Source organism: Carassius auratus, unplaced genomic scaffold, assembly GCF_003368295.1.
Source record: "Carassius auratus strain Wakin unplaced genomic scaffold, ASM336829v1 scaf_tig00216111, whole genome shotgun sequence".
Lineage (NCBI taxonomy): Eukaryota > Metazoa > Chordata > Actinopteri > Cypriniformes > Cyprinidae > Carassius > Carassius auratus.
In genome coordinates this window covers 337,501-360,269 of record NW_020528413.1, presented here as the reverse complement: position 1 = coordinate 360,269, position 22,769 = coordinate 337,501, and the positions used below count along the sequence as shown (strand labels likewise).

The following is a 22,769-nucleotide window of genomic DNA, read 5'->3' as shown; positions in this document are numbered from 1 at the left end:
GGGAATCGAACCCACAACCTTGCACTTGTTAATGCAATGTTCTACCACTGAGCTACAGGAACACATCAAGATCTTGTGAAAAATAAGTGAAAATTTCACTTACTTACTTTTTTATTTTGGAAAAGTTTTTACACTAACAAAAAACCCGAAACAGAGATTCTAGAAATTTCTAAATGTAAAATATATATTTTTTTCAAAACAGTTTTATCAAATGAGGGTAAATAAGTCTCTCACTTCTGTCCCTTTAAACCAGTTTACAGCAAAGACAGCACGAAGGACTGGATGCGCATGATAAATATTCTGCAATTAAGAAAACAGACAAAAGAAATAGCACTGTAAAACCCCATAAGTAAACTTTACTCAAACCGTTTGAGTAAACAGATTGCCTTGATTTAAACCATGTAAGTTTTAAAACTTTGCATTCAAGTAATTAAGTGATTAACTAAGTGCTGATTGAGAATTAGTGATGAACAGCTGCTGTTAACAAACAGAATCACTGAAGAAAAGAGAAACACAAGAACTACTACAACTGACTTCAGACACAGACTTAGATGAAATCAACTGAAATAAAATACATGAAATCTCTCAAGATCTGATTAAACAACCCCACAAACAGCATCACCAGCTCCACTTATTAATAACCAGACTGACTTTATTTCTGTCAGACGTCTACAGAAGATCTTATTGAGAATGAACTAAGGTTTAGATGTTGATTTATTGTTTCATTTGAAGTAAACATGTTAGAGATCAGTGTTTGCTTTAGTTGGGCTCTTGACCCTTGATTTCTGTCTTAGTCTTTTCTCTGGCTGTTATAACCATGTGTTTCTAAAACATATTTGTTATAATTCAAACACCCAGAAGAAAAGCCATCAGGTGTTAACTTGTACCAGGGTGTAGGTTGTTATGCTTTATATTGGTGATGATAATCATCAATTATTGATCTGTACAGAGTCTAATCTCTGATGAAGTGGGTGTTCTTTTTTTCTTTTTTTTTTTTTTGCTCATTTAGTCTGTGACACAAGCGGTTTTCAAGGTCATCTTCACTCAGTTTCTTCACGCTGCTTGTTAAAACTGCGCTGCTAATTTTTTTATTTATTCGGAAATATAAACCAAATCTTTTAGTTTTCATCAATACAACTACAGTGTGATTTATAATAGATGCACTTTGAAACTTTTCTGATCTGTTCTATTCTTACTTGTAGATTTTTCATAATGTTTTTGATTCGATGTTATCTAGAGCTGGCAGTGACGCGAGGAGTTAATAAGACTAGACTCATCCAGTTTACTGTCGACCAGCGAGCCATATCTGTCATCCAACCATCAAACACAGACGCGTTTTAAACTGTTATTTAATTTAGCATCGAGACTGTGTATGAAAAATCTGTTGCGTTAGATGTAAAGCACTGCAGCGCGAGCGTGAACAAAAGCCCGTCGACGAGGTGCGCAAAACGTGCAACTCCGCAATACCACCTTAAATAAGCACGGAGCGCAGCGGATGCTCCTCTTCGGAATGTAGTCCACCTTAAGCGCACATAGAGGGTAAACGCAGGCGTAGAGCGAGGCTTCCGCTTCATTCCCAGCCGGGCTCGGAGCGGATCACTTCGGAGGCGAGAGAGAGGCGCTCGGCCAAAGCCAACGGAACCAGTGCTGCAACATGTCGGAGCCGAAATACCGAGAATGGATCCTGGAAACCATCGACTCCCTGCGCTCGAGAAAAGCCCGACCGGACCTGGAAAGAATCTGCCGAATGGTCCGAAGAAGACACGGCTCAGACCCGGACAAAACCAGGGCTGAACTAGAAAAACTGATCCAAGAGCAAACTGTGCTGAAAGTTAGCTACAAGGGGTCCATCTCCTACAGGAACGCTGCTAAAGTGCAAAGGAAATGCAGAAAGAGAACGGAGCAAACCACCGACAGCTGCGAGCCGCTCGGTGAACACGACAAACGCGCGAGATGCAATAACAACGACGGCGCGCTCAGCCTCACGGACCAAGAGGAGTGCGAGGACAAGGAGCCCGAGGAACCCGGGGCGAGCCCGTGTCCTGACCCCCTGCCTCAAACCTCGCCCTCCGCTCTTGTAAAGGAAGAGCAGATTTTACCACAATCTAGCGGAAACAGTTTTGTTAGTTGTGGCGCATCGGGCCACTCCGCCGGGAGCGTGAAGGCAAGTGCATCGAGAGACAAGAGCTCGGTCGCCGAGGCGGGAGCAACCGGTTCCTCTCTCCACCGCGATGCTGCAAACAGACGGGCTGAAGGAGACGTGACGCTCGGCCACGAGGGCAGCGATGATGATGATGATGATAGTGATGAGAAAGAAAAGAAAACTTGCTCAAGCGCCGGCAGTCCGCATCCGAGAAACAAGCCCCCCGCGTCCACCAAACCCAAACTTAAGGAGGGGGCAAAGGGCTCCGGGACGCGCTGCTCGGACTCTCCGGATGAGAGCAGCGCTGATCTTGGCGACAGGCTGGTTTCTGCGGTCCGAAGTCTGTCCGAGAGACACCGGGGCTCCGCCGCAACACGGGGCCACGCGCCGCCGGGGCTCAAAGAGATCCTCGACTACCTCAGCACGCAGCGAGGGATGCCCGGGGAGAAGCTGACCCGCAACCGGGTTAAAGTGGTGCTGGAGCGCGAGATCGAGAGGGGTCGACTCCGCAGGACCCGCCTGGGCCACATCACTGCTGCCGCGCGGGGGATGGGGGCGGCCAAGCCGTCCGCGCGGCTCCTGAAGAGCGCACTGCAGGACAGACGTCTCGCGAAGAAGGTAACTTAATATTTCCAACACGTCCTGCGCAGCGCGCAGCGCTACACCGCGTATCCGTATAAATAAATGATCGTGATGTGAGAAAAGCGAAAGAAAAAAAAAGAGCAGGAGAAAAAAAAATCCCCGCACCAATCCGATTTCCGCTCTTTTCTCGCGTGCAACTGTGCGCCAGAACACCTCAACTGTGTGTGTCTGCGGCAAACAGCGTGTTTTTGTGCTTGTTGTGAGGTCGTGTTGTGTGCAAACGGTGGGAGAAGTGACACCTCGGTCGTGTTTTCCGCTAGACACGCAACTGTCTGCGTGCCCTGATTCACTTCACAAAAGGTGCGGGCTTGGGCTCGGCAGCGCCCGCGTGCGTGAGACACCGTCGCTTCTCTTGCTCCACTACACAAAAGCGCGCTCGTCGAGAACCAGATGCGCACCGTGTGCTGAAAAACACTGATGTCTGCGTGAACTGCGCGAGAGCGCTCTTAGGCTTTCACAGGCAGGGCCGACGATTATTGTTGCGTTATAAGTTGTGCTGGATATCTTTCACTAGGCGGTGTCTAAGTTAGACGCGCACGGAAAATGTAAAACGGAGGGAGGGACCCGAGGCTCGCGTCTGTTTTCTCGGGCGAGCCGTCGCTCAGTGCAACACTTCGGTCAGACGAGGTAAAGCGATGGCGGAAATTCGCTGCATGACGAGCCAAAGCGGAGCGCGCACTATAAGCCTCTTAGTTCCGTTCCGTGCGGCTCATCCACTCAGTTTGAGCGATGAGCGTTCGTCGCGTTTCCTCCTTTTTTTCTTCTTCTTTTTTTTTTTTTTTTTTTTTTGCGCTGTTATCGTCTCTGCGTTGATCAGATTTCTCAAGCACTGTCCCGCTCACTTACAGACTGTGGTCGAATTGATAATGAACCCGACAGACTTGACAAATCGCTGTCCTGATCTAATCGAGATCCCAGGCAAGAGACTGCGGAGGTGTTCGGGTAGTTTGTGTTGTTCTAAAAAAAAACGCAATTCGACTGAGGACACGCACAGAAACTGACCGATATGTGGCCTTTTCAGATAGCGTGGAGAGTCAGTTTTTTTTTCCTTTTCTTTTCTTCCCCGTGCATTTGCAGCTATTGTGATGTAAGGTACAGTCACGATCAAATCCACTCCAGTCACTGAGATCTGAAATATAACGCTTCAGTACTGCTCCATCATGACTACTGTTGGTTTAAAGTCCATTAGAGCTTTCAGAAACGCTGTGTCTATTCCTGCTGGTCAGGAGGAGGTGAAGACAGAAGAAAGGATGGAGGTGGAGAGCGAGGAGCATGACACAGTGGGCTCAGCGGAGGATGTTCCCATCACTGATGGAGGTCCCGCAGGTGTCAAGGCCTCACCTGACACCCAGGTGCAGAATGATAATGGCACTGACCCACCGCTGACCTCAGACCAGTGCTCCTTACAACAGGAAGTAGACGTGGGAGGACGTGAAGGTACTTGTGCTCTGAAACCGTTTCTTTGTCTGGTTTTTCCAGTAAAACATCTAAACATGTTTAACGTAAGAATATGATGGAGTATAGATATTACATTACATTTTTTGTCCCATGGACAGTTATTAGTTTCTTGTTTTCAGTGTTGGAGTAACGTGAGATATGTAATCAGATAATTTTTTTCAAGTAACTAGTAAAGAAAATTTGTGTACTTTTTTTTCATTCAATGCATATATTTTTCTGTTGACTCACTGACTCTTTTCCTGTCCCTGTGCTGAGAGAAACTGGGAGGAAGTGCAGTGGCAGAGGCATTTTCTTCAGCCTGAGGCTTAGTCATTTCACTCTTGGTGTGAAAAGGCCTTTACTGTCACCAAAAATATAACTTTTAGGTTTTCTGTTATTAAAAATTAAATAAGCAAGCCCAGCCCTGGTGACGAAAACACAAAAATAACCAAATTCATCATTCCTTTCCATACATAACAATATTGTAATGACGTTTTTACAGCAATGTAAGAATATAATGGGAATAAACTGTGAAATCTCACCATCTTCTTTTGTTTTACTCAGTTAAAACAGATCTTCAAGTGTTTACATGTGGGCTCCCTTTAAATTTGAGCTAGGATTTGAATTAAACAGGCCACAACTCACATAATTCATTAAATAAGGTAGTGACAAACACATTTGCAGATATTCAATGCAGTGTGTACGGAGCTGAACGACTAGTTGTTAATGACAGATCTGAATGTCTTCGTCTGTATGTGAAGTGCAAGAAAATAACAGTGAAAGCACAAAAAACATAAACATAAAAAAAAACATCTTTATGAGCTAAGACCAAACAACGAGACTCACTCCAGCATTTAAATGTGGTTTTCACTCCTGAAACTTGATTATTTTGTCCAAATTTTTGGTTTATATATACATGCAGTGTTTCCAACAGACATCTTTGTGTGGTGGCACTTCTGGCCACAACTCACAGGAAGTTAAGTCTGAGGGACAGGAAGTGGAATTTATTGATGCACAGCTCTGTTCAGATTGAAGTGTTGACCTAATACAGCCCTTATCAAAAATATATTTAGAAGATTTTTTTGCTCATGCTTTTAATAAATTCAGACAATACTTTCTCCAGAGGGGGAGTCCTTCTGGATTATGGAGCAGAACTCTGAAACTGGGAGACATACCTGTGAGCAAGTCTTTAAATATTTGAACGCTATGGAGGATGGAAGTATTACTATGAGTGTTTTTGAGGGGTGTTTGTTCACACTGCACATAAATCACCTTTGTTCTCCATAACCAGGGTATGTGAGGAAAACATCTGTTTGTTTGGACAGACAATATCTGCTGTCTCTACATCTGGTGCCACATCACACCTAGAGTTTCAGACTGAATGTATTTCCAAAAATCCCATTTTAATCAAGTTTGTAAAAATCCGTCTATGCCAAAGCATTTAGAACAAGACTTCGTCCAGATGGCATTACAGCTGAAGATGGGGAATTGTTTCTGTGTGTGACAAATGTCTATGTTTGAAGTCTAGTGTCATGACAAGAAGTGATGGTATTAAAATTAAAACCCCTCTCTCTCTCACACACACTTTCAGAGCAGACAGTGTCTGTGGAGCCCGAGGATGCTGAGAAAAACACAGATGCTCCTGATCAGCTGCATCCCAGCACTGAGGTAATGTGCACTGTTTACTGAAGGTTTTAATATCTGAGGTCTTTCTCCTGTTCCACTTTATTGTGTAGAGACATGTAGGTCATTCGAAGGATGACTTCCTGAAGAGTGGATCTATTACAACATTGCTCTCAGTTTGTCTGAGTGGCCTGACATATCAATTATTGGCTTAACGAATGAGTTCAACAGCAAACAAAAGTGTAATGGGAGTGTTGTTTATGTTTTTATTTTAATATAGTCTTACGGAGTGCATCTGTTTCTATCTCCTTTAGGATCAGCTGATTGTGACGTCAGAGACCGTAAAGGCTCCATCGTCAATACCTCTAAGAAACTGTAAGTCCTTCGAACAAATTTAGGTTACGTTCTGATTAAGTGTGTCCATATCTTTATGTACTGGTGTCTCTCAGGGCTCGTCCGCATGAAGCCAGAGCTTTCCCTATGCAATCTTTCTTTTCCTCGTTCTTCTGTAAACGTGCATCATCTCAAGAAATATCTGCGTACACATGAAACCACTGAAACTGACTCAAAACGATGTAGTATACAGTCCAGACCAGTATGTGGCGCTGTAATTCTGCCAGAGATACACTAAAAATGGAGAAGACTTGGAGCATGCACATAAACCTTACATACTGTATACAAGCCCAAACACAACAACAAGAAAAGCTAGGAAAGTTAGTAAAGCTGATAGTCCCAGTAGCTTCTGCAGCATAAACACAAGCATGTAGTCCGCCATTGATGCTGTGGCTGTTACGTATCCACCCAGCGACCCAGTTTATATATATATATACATATACATATATATATATATATATATATATATATATATATACATATATACACACACAAAAAAACCTTAACCACTACAAGTGTCTCCAGTGTGTTCTGTCTCTTGTGCATTCACTAAAATACAGGTAGTGACAAACGTATTTGCAGAAATTCAATGCAGTGTGTACGGAGCTGAACGACTAGTTGTTAATGACAGATCTGAACGTGCATCAGAAATGTGTCTTCGTCTGTATGTGAGATGCACGAAAATAACAGTGAAAGAAGTCTTAACCTTTTTTTGTTGCCAGATATTCATTAAAAAAACATACAAGGACAAGCACAAAAACATAAACATTTAAAAACATTAACTTCATAAAGTGCCTATCTTTATAGGGTAAGACCAAACAACATGCCAAAAAGCTCTTGTAGATAAGAGCACATGGCAACACTGTAAGACAGCGCTCTCTAAAGCAGTCTCTCGAGCGTTAACTGAACACAGCACGACTATCAGAGGTATTCTCATGAAGAGTCTTTAGTTTAGCCAACAAATGGCAGATATCAAATGGCTAAATTTCTTCTTCACTCCTGCTATGGTTACAAATGTGAAAGTGACTGCTCTTCCCTACACTCAGGGAACCATGGTTTACTCACTCCAGCATTTAAGTGTGGTTTTCACTCCTGAAACTTGCAGTGTGTGCATGGCCATTATTTTTTACAGATTTGTTTTTTATATATACATGCAGTGTTTTCCACATTTCTGAAGTATCATGTGACAGCTTTGATCATAGGAATATATTGCAAAGAATATTAAAACAAACAAAAAAAAGTGACTTAAAATTTCAATTATATTTAACAGCATTACTTTTTAGACTATATATTTTTAAGAGACTTTAAACAGACTTTACTAAACAAAAAAGTTTGAAAGGCAGTGTTGTGTCATTCTGTGTTATTGTATTGAAGTTGTGTGTGTTTATTTTAGTTTCATATAGCTGTGTGTTGTCTGTCTGTCAGGTGCAGACTGTAAGCTGGAGGTGGGAGTCTCGTCATGTTTGCTGACTCCCTCTGCCTCACCAGGAGCGGCTGAAGAACGAGGGATGAATGAAGGAATGTGAGTACTAGCAGACTGAGAGAGAGAGAGAGAGAGAGAGTAGTGCAGAGAGAAAAGGCTTTGTAAAACACCCACTGACCTTCTAACAGGAATTGGCAGAAGTGAGGCATGATGAAAGAAATGAAAACTGAAGATTGAGGGTTGTCTTTGAGTCACGATATTAAATGTTCTTCAGTGTCTCCAGCGTACCTTTGAATTTTTTTCTTTGAATAAATATGAATGAATTTTTCTTTGTTGTGGTCTCAGAGGTGGCTTTCTGAAGTTTGAGACGGGGGGCATGAGCCCGGTGGACTGGACTGTAGCGGACGTGGTCAGCTACTTCACCGCGGCTGGATTCCCAGAGCAGGCGCTCGCCTTCAGGACACAGGTGCGCTGAACTCAACCGCATGATCCTTCAACAGTTCAGACGCTACTTTACTGGACTTAAGAGACAAACTATGTTATAGATAACTGAATCTTTGTTCCTGACAGGAGATCGACGGGAAGTCCCTCCTTCTGATGCAAAGGAATGATGTGCTGACAGGCCTGTCAATCAGACTCGGTCCCGCCCTAAAGATCTATGAAAGACACGTGAAGGTTCTGCAGAGGACCCATTTCCAGGAGGACGAAGCTTTCTGCTGATACACACACACACACACACACATGCATATATTTGAGCTATTGTACATGACAAAATGACTTGCATGTACATATACCAAACAATATTTACTCATCCCAGTACACGCATATTCCTGAAGACATTCCTGAAGACATTCAATACGACTCTGAAGGACTTTTCGTTTTCCTCACACAGTAATGTATATATATATTTTTAATCCGTTATCCTGCAGCTATTGGAAAGAACTTTGGCCTGAAAAGTGAGTAAAATTAACTGAACTGAGTAGAAGAATGGAGTAAGTTTGGGAAGACTGAAAGGAGAAAAAAAATGAAGAAGCGTCACCATTTTTTGAAATGACTGCAGCTCTGTGCAGTTAACGCTGCTCTGATGAATACCACTGCTCGGACTGTGACACCTGACCCTGAATTCATTTCATCAAGTTGATTTTTTCTTTTTTTCAGTCCAGTAGGATGCGGAAAATCTTTTTTTTTTTTGTGACCTCACTGGTTTCAAGATTGCTATTGAAACCAAAGGATGGAGGGTGTCCACTGCACACAGAACTTTTTATTAAAAATGTTGCTCCAATGTAAAAAAGAAACCTGTCTGGTTAAAGTTTGAAAGAAGTAAATTCTTGACAATGACTGAAGCACTCGTCTTCTCTCAGCGATAGACTAAACCACTTCTTCCTGACATACTGAAATGATCTTGAATGTCTATTGTTCCTTCCAGTTTTTTTTGTCTCTTGCACCCATATGTCAGAAAAAAATACAATTAAAAACTGTTTATGTAGATCTTCTGCACACAGTCAAGTTGGGCGCATCTCACCGAGGATCTTCCTTCAACGCGACTTTGACTCCTTTAATCTGGGATTTGCCAGCCTTGACTTTCTGGCTCCATCATCACCACTGAAAACTGAGCAGAACTTTTGTAAATATCAGTTTCCAAGTTGTGAAGCAATGACGATATTCCTTCACCAGCAGTTGAAGAAAGTGTATGAATGTCCTCAAAAGCACAGAGAGCCCCGAAGCCATGCAGCTCTTGAACTTTACCATTTGTGAAATATATATGTATCAGCCCAACATCGTGAGAACTGAGACAATAATTTGTGTAAAACAATCAAATAATAATGTAAGGGTCCATTCAACTAATTACAAGAACTGACGTGTGAGAGAAGGGACGTGGAAATTGGATCTTTGTTAAGCTGTCCTTTAGCTCCAGTGTATTTTGTGTGGTTAAACTGACCCATCACAGTTGTAAATGGGCTCTCACTGATTCTGTCTCGACAGGCAGGTTCATGTGCATTGTGAAGAAACTATAGGTCAGTCTGAGTTCAGATTATAGACACCTCTGTTCTGCCTGACAATTTTAGCACCTTGAATTCATCAAACTGTCCCGATTTATTTATTTCTTTGAATGTTTGTTTATAAAATATGATCTTCATTTTTATGACGTTAAGTAAATCTAAAGTAAAAGCTGGAGCTCATTGAAATGTTGATAATGCCTCTGCAGTTTCTCTGTTTATGACTTTCACAATGAACTTCTTTTTACTTTGACTTATTAATGAAGTGGAATATCAACGAACACCTAAAAAGGATTTTTCTGTGTTCTCAAGAAGTCTTTGTAATAGATACATTAACAGACTGCAAGAAATCAGTATCTCAAAGCAAAAAACAAGGAGCTACAGCTGTTGGTTGGTTTTGGATCCGAAAGTTAATGCCATCAGGGTAAAGGTTTACAGACAGCCATAAGGTACAACATGAGGCCAGCATCCATCTTGATGAATGAAGATGCTGGGAGTGACTCAAAAAGGGTTTGAGAAGAATAATGCATTGTCCAATCAGGGTGTAAGTTATTGAATGTCCATGTGTTTCTTGAAATGAACAGGAACTGTTTCTGTATGTCTTTTTGATTACTCGCATTAAAGAGGACATTCCAGATGAGTGCAGTTTAGACTGTTTGTGAGTGTCTGGAATGAGCTGGCTGGGGATTGCAATGCCTGGGCAGGAAAGAGTGCAAATGCATTTGAAAACAATGGAAAACTGAAAAAGATTCCTAAATACTCACTGTCTGCGTACTTGGGTTGTTGTGTCAGAATCATATTTATATGTGTGAGGATGGGTTTCAGACGTCCAGGGAGTAGTGCAGGCTGCCACACACACATTCTCGAGGCATGGAGGCTGATTTCGGATCATCTCTGTCCCAGAACAGGCTCTTTTCCTCAGATAAACACCTCTAGCCTGATCTACAATGCCTGCCGCTGGAGCCTCACAGTGAGTTTAACTGTGTGTGTGTGCGGAGACCAGGAGACCAGACAGCAGTGTGTGTATAGGGTTTGTTTTCACAGTATAGTGCCACCAAAAACTGTTTTTATGTTTCACCCTCATTAAAACTCAGTTACGATTATAAAATGGGTTTTAAACCTTAGTATGGCTCAATTTGAATGTTCATTAATTTTAAGTTCATTAGAAGGTAACTGTAAGCTAAAAAATACATCATGTTTCATGCAGTCTTGATGCTGTTTTAGTGTAAAATTCATATGCAGGCTATCATTAAATTTATATGCAGTGATTTTCTAAATCTCTGGAGTGTATATAAATACATTCTGAAGAAAGATGCAGCAAAACAAAAGCTGACTTGGCTTTTATGAAGAACTGTGCATGTACTTCACTGTTTATTATTAATGTTGTGGAAAATTGGATTGAGCGTTGATATAATGTGTGTGCGGGTGTTGAACAGTCAAAAGTCTGAGGAATTCTCCACTGCTATTCTGAAGCAGAAGATTCGACCGAATCAAGTCCTCGTGGACGAAGCCACCAATGGGACAACAGTTCTGTGCTTGTCACGGTTAATCTATCTGTGTGTGGAAGTGATAGAGAGATGAAATTGCAGTGTTTAATTTATATCACTGGCAGCACCGAATTACAAAAGTAATCATTGTTTCAAACTGGTATCCCAAACATGTGCATGTAGATCCCTGCATGAGTGTTACAGGTTAAAATGGAGGAACTGAAGTTGTTTGGGGAGACACTGTGGTGTTATGAGACCAGAAGTGGAGGCATTGTTCTCACAGACGACATGAACAGGGTCATCTGTAACAACCTATAGAGGACTTATCTGCTGCTGATAGCTTTCAGTTAGTTCCCAAGGAAACATATATATTATTTTCATAATTTGATTGCTTTACCTCAATTAACAGACACTACTTTAATAGAATTATTTTAGTTTACGATTACCAACACTGCAACAGATAACTACAAATTCACAATGTAGTTTGTTTTAAGATTATCCTGATATTTTCCCGGTCAGAGGAGAGCAGTGGAGTTTAAAGAATTAGAAACAGACCCCACCCCTCACATCATCCACAGTGAGGGAGAACCAATCAAACGAGAGGTATGAGTGACTGCATCATACCTGTACATTTTCTCTATTTCACTGTCCGCACCACGTCATGATGTCATATGTTGATGGTGTCAGGATGAGGAGGAGGAGAGTCTGAATGACATCGGGTTTGTCTTAAACAGCTGGCTCAGATTAAAGAGATGCTGGAGCCTGTTCACAGCCATCAGGGTGAAGGCGAGAATCACCACACACATCTCACAATATGTTTCTCCATTTTTGTACTTGTCTAGACATTTACATTTTTTACATTCATTTATAAATAAAGGTTACTCACATTCCCACTCACTGTTGTTCCTCAGTCTTCCTGGGCAGGACGCTGGGGCCAGTGCTGTTGCTAATGAGACTGGAGCGTTCTTCTCTCATCAATGGTACATACGCACACTTGACAGCCACAGTCTGAAACTGTAATAACAGATGTCTATAAACACTAAAACTCTACAACAGAATGCAACTAACTGACTTCTGACTTCTAGAAATGATAAGATATTCACACCAACAACATGAAACTGTTGGACGGGTTCATTATTAGTGGCCTTAAACATTTAAAATAAATGTACTTTTTCCAAATGGACCCAATAAAACTCAAATTATTTTCAAGTTTCCCAGATGCATACTTGCATGTTCAGGTCAGGAAGATGTATCCACAAATACATCAGGAGAAGCCAAGCGTGCTCAAGCAGGGCTTTTCTTTATTGTGTGCAGAAAGCCTTCGCTGGAGATTAGGTAAACAGCGACACAAAACACACAAGTGAATCCATGATTTATTAGCCTATTTTTATCGAACTGAGAGAGAAATCTAATTTACACACAAGCTATGTATACATGCATTTCCACAAGAAAGCATCACTAAATGTGCATTTCTTTGTGTTTTCAGGATGTAGACCTGGCATATCCGTCCAAGATAACGGAGGGATTCTCCGGAGCAGACCTGACTGAGATCTGTCGGAGGACCTGTAAGCTTGCTATAAGAGACCAGTGCTGAGAGACAGCGCCGAGCAAGCAAAGAGACTGCTGTGGTTAGTGCGTATGTGACTGAAAAAGCCACTGCACCATGGTGGGTTGGAGACTAATTTGAAGAGAATGGTAAAATCCTGGTTCATGAACACACATGCATATACAAATGTCCTTTCAGTATTTTTCTATTTGTTTACCCTACAATGTGCTTGTGCATTTACTGGATTTAAGCTGAAGAAGATACATTTATTATATTATTGTAAGATTTTTGTTTGCAGTTTTAAAATATTTGATTAAATGTTTTATTGTATTTATTTTATTTTATGTCTCGCTAATCAAAGGACAGATGTTGTACAACAATCCTCTCATGTTGAGCAGACCATATGTATCTTTTCCTCATATTTATGATAGGTCAGAGGCCTCAGCTTCATATTGATGTGTCTTAACATCAGACTTCAGAGATGGGCAGATGAAGCCTTGTGAAGCTTTAGAGGCTTTTTCCTAACTCTACCAAAAGAGATTCAAAGCCTCAGAGACAGACCCTACCAGTGACATCTAGTGGTCAGCATCAACTATAGCAGCCACTTTTAAATGAATCGTAAATCTATTTGACCCCAGGTTTACCCCTTTTTATATACTGTATATTGTGTTGTGCACTTATATAATGTAAAAATAAGTATCATGGTGACTTAAAACCTGGTCATCATTCCTTCAGACCTGTTTCCAGGATGTTGATTGTGACCCAGTGCCTGAGATCTGAAAGAAGCCACGAGATTTGCTCGTCGGTCTATCAGCGATAATTCAATTCAATTCAATTCAATTCAAGTTTATTTGTATAGCGCTTTTTACAATACAAATCGTTACAAAGCAACTTTACAGAAAATTATGTTTCTACAATATTTAGTGTTTATTTAATATTTAGTAGCTAGTAGTTTGTGCACATTTGACAGGATTTTAGAAAAAATAAAAATAATAATAATAATACAAGACGTAGTCAGCTAGACGATGAACTATCAATATTATTAATTAAGTTATTATATGATGCAGTCACACATGTAGCAATAATTGTTAGTTCTGTTTGTTGATTCAGGGTTAGCATCATCTGAGGTCCTCTGAGGGTCAGCATCATCTCTTCTCAGGTGTAATGACATACAGAAATGTGAAATGTGTACCCGACAGTAATAAAGAACATTTAATTTCCCTTTTTCTAGTAGAAGACACTTACTCAAGAAAATCAATTTTCAAACTTAGCCTAAACGTTCAGTTAACTTTAATTGTTTAAGTAACTGTAGCTGCCTAACTTAACTTACCCGAAGAATTTGCGATTAGGTTTACATGAATCCAGTTGTTTTAGTCCATCAGTAAACAAAACATTCACTTCCACACCCAGTTCTGTTTAACTAGACCTAACAATGTTATTAATCTGTTAAGAATCATAAATACACACATTAATCCATCAAATAAATGAAATGGATCAGGGCATGTTGACTGACCGTTAGTTTTTGAATTTCTGGCGGGCTGTCACCGCGCGCGCGCGGATTTTAGCGGAAGGAAAAAAATTAAGTATATGTCAGTTTTATTTATATACAATCCTGATTGTTCATTAATTCATTAATCTAACTAAACTGGTTTTATTTAATTTTATAAATGAGAGAAGCGAAGAATATGTTATGTTGATATATAAATTAAAATCTAAAGCTAATTAATTCATGAAATTATGAAACAGCAATATAAGTGATTGATTTTATTGATTTTGAGTTAAAATTCTGACGATGCGGTACGGAGTAATCCATCTCGAGGACCTTTAGGAGTGTGTCACTCGTTGCAAGTGTTTACTTCCGGCGCAGACCGGAAACAGAAGTTTTCTGGAGCTGGAGGTGACCGAATGGCAGTGTGCAGATCTGTTTTGATTTCTCCATTATAAGTTAAACTATTATTGTCAGTGGTTGGACATTACACAGTTTTTGCAGTCAGCGGTGATATTCTGCGTCCAGAATGGGGTCCCACCTCGTGCGGAGCTACATCACGGAAAGAGACACGACGCCAGACCCGAGGAAACCGTCTGAATATGACCCGCAGCTGGGCTTCCCGGAGCGCAGAGAGAGAGGTGACACTTCATCCCTCACTCTCACACGTGATTGAGTCTCTAAACTGAACAGATTTAGTTTGAACTTCAAGTCCAAACGAGAGGCTTCGACCAAACATGCGCCTAGATGTGTTTGTTTAGAGTCTGTTTACATGACAGTTCTCACCTGTCCTCTTGCAGGGCTGGGGTCAGTATAACTCAGGGGCTAGTGCATGAACACAGACACCATGTTTGCACTGTTTAGACTAACCAGCAGTAAGATATTGAGTTACTGATTTAAATTAGGCCAATCTGTGTCTTTATAACGGATTTGAAAAACTTCTGACCGGTTTTGAAGAAAACAAATAGAATGAAGAGAACTTGTTAAGGCTAATTTAAGCAGTTTATGAAAAACAATGTATTTAAATTGCATAAGTCTTTTCCTTAAAAAACATCAAACTTCCACTTGCATTGCAGTTTTAATATAAACTAGTAATCTGATGCTAATATGTCATAAATATATGAAACAAGCAAGAAAAGCACAATATTTCTAAATTTAAAAGTAAATAAAACTTAATGTACTTTTTTCTGTTTATTTATTTTAATATGTTCAAAATACACATATTCCAATTGCTTAGAATCACCATAAATCTGTTTATTGTGAAAACAATCACATTTATTCAGTTAAAAGATTAGATTAGATTTATCTTTATTGTCACTGTGCAGAGTACAAGTATAAAGCCAATATGAACATGGTTAAATTATGGTTAGCAGTTGAACAGACAATAATCAGGTAAAATAAAAGACTAATATATATATATATATATATATATATATATATATATATATATGAGCTGTCGTATCTTGTTGACTCTGTAATATAATAGTACCACAGGGACGGACATGATGTATGGTTGTAGTCTGTGTCTTGTTGAACCCGTGTTCGCTGTGTTGTGTTATCAGAGATGGTGGCGACGCAGGAGCAGATGAACCTGGCCATGCTGCCAGTGGAGCAGCGTGATTACTGCGCACACTACCTGCTTAAACTCCTCAAGTGCAAGAGAGACAATTTCCCCAACTTCCTGGCCTGCAAACACGAGAGACACGACTGGGACTACTGTGAACACCAGGAGTAAGAGAAGCTGCACTCGTTCAGTTTCACTGCACCTGGTGGAAAGTGTCACTGCTTTCTCCATCAGGATGTTTTAATGATCTCATCCATTACAATCTGACATCGAAAGCATATTTCCTGCCAACAGTAATCTCATTAAATTTGGCTTGAATGAAATCGTAATTTCTGCTGGATTAATTATTTAGTTGAGAAAAGATTTAGAAAGCTTTAACATTTCCCTGAATAAATATCTATTCTTTCTTACTTTCATCACAAAGCTTTATAATTTATACGTTTTAATAAAACAAGTCTTAAAAGTTCAAATATTTGAATTATTAAACCATGATAAATGTTAATTTAATTATTTTATTACTCTTTTAGCCTTCTGTTTTAAAGTGTACTTGTAAGTAGGTTCATAACCGTTATGAACATATCATATCATCATGTTTCATACTGTGGTGATCACCAGTTATGCACAAAGTATTTATTTATTTTCTTGCTCAAAATGAGTTTGTTTTCTCTTCTTCTTTGCAGTTATGTGATGAGGATGAAGGAGTACGAGAGAGAGAGGAGACTGAACTTGAGGAAAAAGAGGATCGAGGCAGAAGCAGCATAAACGTCTTCAGTTCTCCATCAGTTTCTCCTGCTTCTGTGTGTACATATATAAATATACAGCGCTCTCAATAATAAAGATGATTTTGTGAGCTCTCAAATCGTGAATGGAGCATTTTCTTTACCTTAAAAGTGTACTTTGAATTATTTAAAATAATGTTCAATGTTAGTACACGTTTATATAGTTAAGTGTAAATTCAGTTGATTTTATTTCAATATATTAGTAATGCAGTAGTTAGAAGTACATTTTCCCAAATGTGCTACTTCAGTACATCTAATATAAATACACTTAATAGCATATAATTGCATTACTTTAAAGTGTACTATGATCACTTTACATTTCAGTGGATTTACTATTTGGATTTTAATGAAAAATTAAGTAAAGACCTATAATTTAGTGTGCCTCTACTATGAAGTATAAATGCACTAATAACACACTGTATTATAAATCTATGTATGTGTAAATATGTACCAAAATTCACTATTTAACAGTTATCCAGCTTTTAGAATAAAATACTCAAAGACAATGGGTCTCATTCATGAAACACGAGCAGAACGAATTTTTGTGTAAATCGCGTGTAAAGTGGTTTTGGCGTAAATTTTCGGATTCATTAAAACGTTCGTATTTTCCAAATGTTAGTTGGTACGCAAGAAATCTACACCTGCTCCCAGCCACGCGTAAATAGTGCGTTTAACGTCTGAACGTTTTGCTCATTAATACAGCTGCATTTTAATTCACCTTAATCGGGTACATATTTACACAGCATTTTGAAAAAAATGTTATATATATTAATTACATACGGTTTTTCCTTTTAACTTTTATTATGAGAGCCAGTAATAGGATCTGTAATATGCTGCCAAACTTCCTTTTTTAGGACCTGATACGCCACTAGTAGGCTTGAAAATAAAATGTGGCGTTTTGAATGAACTTCTGATAATAAAACTTCAATTTCTGCAGCTGAGAAATGTTTCTTTTTCAGTCGCTTTTGAGAAGACATGTTGAAATCCTTCGTTTGGTGTCATAATATGATGCTCATATATAGTTGTCAGTCAGATTTAATGGGCGGGATTTATGGTAATTGAGAGTGAGCGTGCACGCGCGTCCCATTTACGACTGATTGGAATTCATTAACACACACACACATTTCACTATCACATCTGACGTTTACGAAGTTTTTGTGAATCAGGAGAAGAGTTTTCGGGAAGTTCTCTTTACGCGCAAATAATGGTAATAATGTACTTGCACTATTTAAAGATATACTAGTTCAGGATATCATATAAAGGAAATGTTAACATAATTACAATACAATTGAAATTACTTAATTTATAAAAAAAAGTGAGCAATAAATTAAAAATATTTTGATATTAACTGATTGGTTTTATAATTTAAATACTGTGTGTGTTCTATGAATGATGAATATATTTAAAAGTGTATGAAATATGGTGTACAAGAAATACCTGGAAAACACACACGGATGGATAAGAGCAAAGACTTTTATCCAAGAACTGAACAGTGTTATGTTGCACATCCAATGCAATCAAAAGCTAAGCACTTTTCTTGAACTTCACAACATGCATTATGACTGTAAACGGACAGAGCACAAGCCAATGACAGTGTTTTATTTTATTTGATATAAACTGTTAGGTCAACAACAGTTCTGCAGTCTGTGCCAGGTTACCTTCAGCTTCAGATGTAAGAGACGCACACAGCACACGAGTCTCTGCGGCGCTGGTCTTCCACCAGTTACTTCAGGTCCTGTTGTTAGTGTTTCAGTTATTGAGTGACAAGCAGAACTAGACATCTTTACTAAAGTCACAGCCGTCACCTTATCAGAGCATATCAGCGATCTCAGTATATGTAGTGCACTCGAAATACAGGAGGATTCCCAGCAGCGGAGCACAAACCAGATACAGAGGAGGAAATACTGTAAATACATGTTAAACCGGTTCCTTCAGAGCTTTTTAAAGGGGTAGGTCATCCAAAAATGAAAATTGACTCAAAATCCTTGAGTTGCTTTTTTTCTGTTGAACACAAAAGATATTGAGGAGAATTAAGGTAATCAAATAGTTGCTGGTAGCCATTGACTTTTATGGGAAAACATTCTATGGAAGTCAATTGCTACCAGCAACTGAATTCTTCAAAATATCTTTTGTTTGTAACAACTTGAGGGTGAATAAATGATGAAGAATTGTACTTTAAATTTTAGGTGAACTACCTCTTTGAGATGTAATATGACAAGGATCTATTGAAGAAACGTCCATGTCTGGGGGAAATGATTTTGCTGTAAGTAGATGACTATTAAAGACCATTAAAGGATTGGAATTGACATTTCAATCTCCCTTCATTAATCTTATGGGGGGAAATTGGCATTGTCCAGACACAGGAAAGGGTGTTTAATCATGATCCTAAAATGTGCTCTGTTTTCTTGGTTCAAAAGTTCTTATTTCTTTTGGGTGACTGGATTGTGATCCGGACGTGCTCTCGAGGTGTCCCCAGATGAAGGACATCATCCAGCCCACAGAGGGCGATGTGGAGCCCCGAGAGCCAAGCTTCAGCAGGTTCTGGATCTGAGCTGACTTTATTCTTCAGAGTCAGGAGATCCTCCAGGAGATGATCAAACGCAGGAAACACACATGTGAAACGAATGCAGGCGGGACATGACACAGTATAAAAGAGATGAGAAGGGGAGGACGAGAGAAGAGGAAAAGGTTAAAAAGACGAGGGGAACACTGCGTGACTCTGTCCTACAGGATGAAGGGCAGGATGGGCGAGCGGAGCGTGGGGTAGTCACGAAACTCCTTCAGGTAGCTGCGGTGCTTTCCTTTCGCCCACACGGTCATCTGAATGAAGCCCACCAGCGTGAAGAAGGCCACGGGCAGACACTGGGTCATCAGAGTGAAGCCCAGCCACGAGCCCAGCTGCACACACACAGACCAAGACAATAATTATTCACATATTATATTTAACGTGCATTTTCACAATGCATTAAAAAAAACAATGATTGCATTAATGCAATTTTTCTTTGATTTTGAGGTGAGTAATATGAATTTCCTGAATTCATGACCCTTTAAAGGTTTGATTTACTGATAAATAATCGACTGATTCTGAGCATCGCTTTTGTCAGTTTGTCTATGAACCAAACTTTGACTTGTGAGATTTCATTTGTACTAAGGGTTATGATAAACGTAACGAATAAGAGCATCTTCTTCAGGACACAAAAGAAACACTGAAGCTAGATCAGCACTCAAGAGAGCAGATAAAGCGGTCGGCTCCAGCGGAGTGTGTCTGACCTCATACGTGTAGTTGGGGCAGGAGACCAGCAGGAAGATCCAAGTAAAGGGGTTTTTCGTCGGGTATGGGATCTTCCTGGTCTTAGATCCTGCAGAAAGATGAATAAAAGCAGGTCTCTTGGCAGTCTAATCACAGATTAAGTGTAAATTACAGATTGGGCTGTGGGATCGTACCGGGCGGTCGGAGATTTCTCAGAGCAATGTGGATGGAGAAGTTTCCGATCTGACAGAACTGGGACCGTAAAGAGATCATTAGACCTGATCTTTATCATAATTCATCATCCTGTACAAACAGCTCTTACCAGGAACACGGTCAGGGCCAGTCGGATCTGCTGCTCTCCGTAGGCTGCAACACAAACACGAGACGGAGCTGAACACACACTCGGTCAACCGCTTTAACAAATCTTAAACATGCGGATACATGTAACCCCCTGTTTGTGTGAATTTTTATTATGCAATGTAATTTCGATCAGTGTATGTGTTTGCAGGCTCAAGTGCCCAAGACAAATTTCCTCACTGGGGACAATAAAGTGTATTGAATTGAATCTATCTTTTTGAAAGTCATCGATTCACTTTATTTGATCAAAAGTACAGCAAAAGAAATAATATTGTGAAATATTATTGCAATTGAATAAAAGCAAATTTTTGCATTTGAATAGAGTTTAAAACGTCATTTATTCCTGTGATAAAGTGTGTGAATGCGTGTGGACTCACTGGGTGGTGTGTAGAGCGGGTGGTTGATGTAATACGCCATCCAAGCTGCAAATCCCCAGTAATACGTGCAGTTCTGCAAAACACACACAGAAATATTACTGCAAAGGTCCATCTGCATTCATCACGTCTTAGAAGCGACTGGGTGGCTGACATTTCTAACATATTTTTCTCTCTCCATGTGACAAGTCGTGATTAATTGACTCGTTTGTGCTCATGAATAATTGCAGTTTCAGGAAGACTCATTTCCAGAGCCAGCACTTTCTACAGTGTTTCTTAGAAACAGCCATCAATTCTTTTTATTGTTATGTGCGGTCTATTATTGTCTGGAACAAATTCAAAGCAATTTTAAGAATAAAATCACGTTTTGCATAAAGCACGATTTCATTGGTCATTAGTAATTCCCTCTTTGACCATGCATTTATATTTGACAGTCTATAAAACATCTAAAGAAAGATGTCAGTTTTCATGATTCATTTGCACAGATCTACTTAGTTCTATCCATTACGAGAAGCCGTTTCTCTCACCTTGAAGATGTTGCGGAGAGGCATAGTCCCGTGTGAGAAGCGATGGACAAACAGTGTTTCCAGGAGTCTCTTCACGTAGTGGAAGGAGTGACACATGCACGCCAAACTATACAGATACAAACACTCAATTACCCATCAGCCCTCTGAAGCTGTCAGTCACTTAACTAGGCATAATGTTACAGAAAGAGACACCAAACAAACCGTCTTTACATAGAAGGCTAACTTTTGTCATGATTAGCATCTAAGATCTTTCTTTATTGCCACGACAGGATTACAAACCGTAAAATGTTAAATGAAAAGCATGTTATACTGCCTCTGTACTTACTGTACGACCCAGTGTTTGCTGGTGGTGAAGTCGTATTTAGGTGCATAAATAAATGGGACTCGGAAGTAAAACATGAGATAGATGAGCAGCGGGCCGGCGTACTCGGTCAGAAACACCTGAGAGAGAGACAGAAGCGTTATAATGCGCTCAGCTCCTCTGCGTTCATGTTTCCAGGTTATAAATATCTCATGCTCTCACAGAGATAATGTGACAGACACTAAACACACTGGTTAAGAGAGACAGATTAACACAGCCGGATAAACACTGACATTAAGCACATTTAATACACATAACGGAGTCCAACTATGACGTTATTCACAGAGCTCTCGCTGAAGTTTCTCAGAGAGCAGCAGGAAACATCAAAACACTTGTGTCACATGATCTCCAGAACATCAATCCGCCTCTGTTTAATCATGTGATGTGCTGCAAATATATTCCTCTCGTGTAATGCAATCCATGCCAAGCGCACCAAACGTGTGTTTGGATTCACCGCGAATGAGAGAGACTGGAGATTTGATTTATATTAAAACTAGATCAGTATAGTCTGAAGACAAGACAGACTTTAAGTTGGCTTGAAAAAAGCCTAGCCAGAACATTTAAAGTAGTTTGAATTATGGCTTGCTGTCTGAAAGTTTTGAGTTTGAGATAGTTTGAAAGTTAAAATAGTTTTAAAGATTAAAGTTTGAATGTTTTCAAGGCATTACAGTCTATCAGAAAAACAGATAAACATATTGCTAGTGTACCTGCTAGGCTGTTTCTAGCATGACTAGCATGTTGCTAACATGTTTTTAGCATGATTAGCATGTTACTGGGATAATGCTAACACGTTAAGCAAGTTGCTAACATGTTTCTTACATGATAAGCAAGTTATTTGCATGTTACTAGCATGATTAACATTACTACCATAATGCTAGCATGTTTAACAAGTTGTTAGCATGTTTAGCTATCATGCAAATTGTACATAAATACAAGAATGAACGGTTTTCTAGGGATAAAGTAGTAATTATTTCTGTCATAATTAAGCCATACATTAACCATCATTTCACAGAAATAGTATTTACATGATCGTTTTAAAGTGGAAATATACTGATAACTCACATCCCGTGCTCAGTTTGATTTGAATACATCACCTGGTTGCACATGTTCCAGTCACGAAGGTTTAAATGATTGAATGTAACCTAAACTCAAACTGGATCCAAAATTATCCAAACGCATGACCAGCACTCAGACTCAGTACTGATCTCCACTGGAAATAAATGACTTCTGTTCTGTAGCCTGTTGTTTGCAGGAGATGTGGAGAATGTGTGTGTGATGTGGAGAATCTGTGTGTGTGTGTGTGGGGTCTCTCACCGTGACCCAGCTGATCTGGTGGAGTGTGTGTGTGTGTATGTGTGTGTGTGTGTGTGTGTGCGGTCT

At 39.8% G+C, this 22,769-nt stretch overlaps 3 protein-coding genes across 4 annotated transcripts in view; 2 read left to right on the top strand and 1 right to left on the bottom strand.

The window, feature by feature from the left end:
* Positions 1-1,448: 1,448 nt before the first annotated feature.
* On the top strand, positions 1,449-9,835 carry LOC113097096 (atherin-like). The gene is made up of 7 exons (XM_026262305.1): positions 1,449-2,761; positions 4,012-4,222; positions 5,814-5,890; positions 6,160-6,220; positions 7,664-7,760; positions 8,007-8,127; positions 8,232-9,835. Exons 1-7 carry the CDS (start codon positions 1,655-1,657, stop codon positions 8,379-8,381), a joined length of 1,824 nt encoding a protein of 607 aa, XP_026118090.1. The 5' UTR covers positions 1,449-1,654; the 3' UTR covers positions 8,382-9,835.
* A 4,658-nt stretch (positions 9,836-14,493) lies between these two features.
* On the top strand, positions 14,494-16,607 carry LOC113097103 (NADH dehydrogenase [ubiquinone] 1 beta subcomplex subunit 7-like). The gene is made up of 4 exons (XM_026262308.1): positions 14,494-14,588; positions 14,682-14,818; positions 15,740-15,908; positions 16,422-16,607. The coding sequence occupies exons 2-4, from the start codon at positions 14,707-14,709 to the stop codon at positions 16,501-16,503; spliced, it is 363 nt and encodes a 120-aa protein (XP_026118093.1). The 5' UTR covers positions 14,494-14,588; positions 14,682-14,706; the 3' UTR covers positions 16,504-16,607.
* A 2,606-nt stretch (positions 16,608-19,213) lies between these two features.
* LOC113097128 (very-long-chain enoyl-CoA reductase) overlaps positions 19,214-22,769 on the bottom strand; it is a 9,439-nt gene continuing 5,883 nt past the window's right edge. The window contains exons 5-11 of one of the 2 annotated variants that reach the window (XM_026262329.1): positions 21,354-21,469; positions 21,029-21,134; positions 20,505-20,577; positions 20,093-20,136; positions 19,965-20,022; positions 19,791-19,879; positions 19,214-19,418 (exon numbers count right to left, since the gene is read on the bottom strand). In XM_026262329.1, the coding sequence (XP_026118114.1) occupies positions 19,245-19,418; positions 19,791-19,879; positions 19,965-20,022; positions 20,093-20,136; positions 20,505-20,577; positions 21,029-21,134; positions 21,354-21,469 (660 nt within the window). In that variant the 3' untranslated portion in view covers positions 19,214-19,244. The remainder of the gene's footprint in view (positions 19,419-19,790; positions 19,880-19,964; positions 20,023-20,092; positions 20,137-20,504; positions 20,578-21,028; positions 21,135-21,353; positions 21,470-22,769) is intronic. The other variant, XM_026262330.1, reaches the window with a different exon arrangement.

Bases quoted from the DNA above. Each gene is read 5' to 3' on its own strand.
- LOC113097096 (XM_026262305.1), top strand. From the start codon at position 1,655: ATGTCGGAGCCGAAATACCGAGAATGGATCCTGGAAACCATCGACTCC. The intron at 4,223-5,813 runs GTACTTGTGCTC...ACACACTTTCAG, and splicing joins AGACGTGGGAGGACGTGAAG to AGCAGACAGTGTCTGTGGAG. The intron at 7,761-8,006 runs GTGAGTACTAGC...TTGTGGTCTCAG, and splicing joins CGAGGGATGAATGAAGGAAT to AGGTGGCTTTCTGAAGTTTG.
- LOC113097103 (XM_026262308.1), top strand. From the start codon at position 14,707: ATGGGGTCCCACCTCGTGCGGAGCTACATCACGGAAAGAGACACGACG. The intron at 14,819-15,739 runs GTGACACTTCAT...TTGTGTTATCAG, and splicing joins CCCGGAGCGCAGAGAGAGAG to AGATGGTGGCGACGCAGGAG. The intron at 15,909-16,421 runs GTAAGAGAAGCT...TCTTCTTTGCAG, and splicing joins GACTACTGTGAACACCAGGA to TTATGTGATGAGGATGAAGG.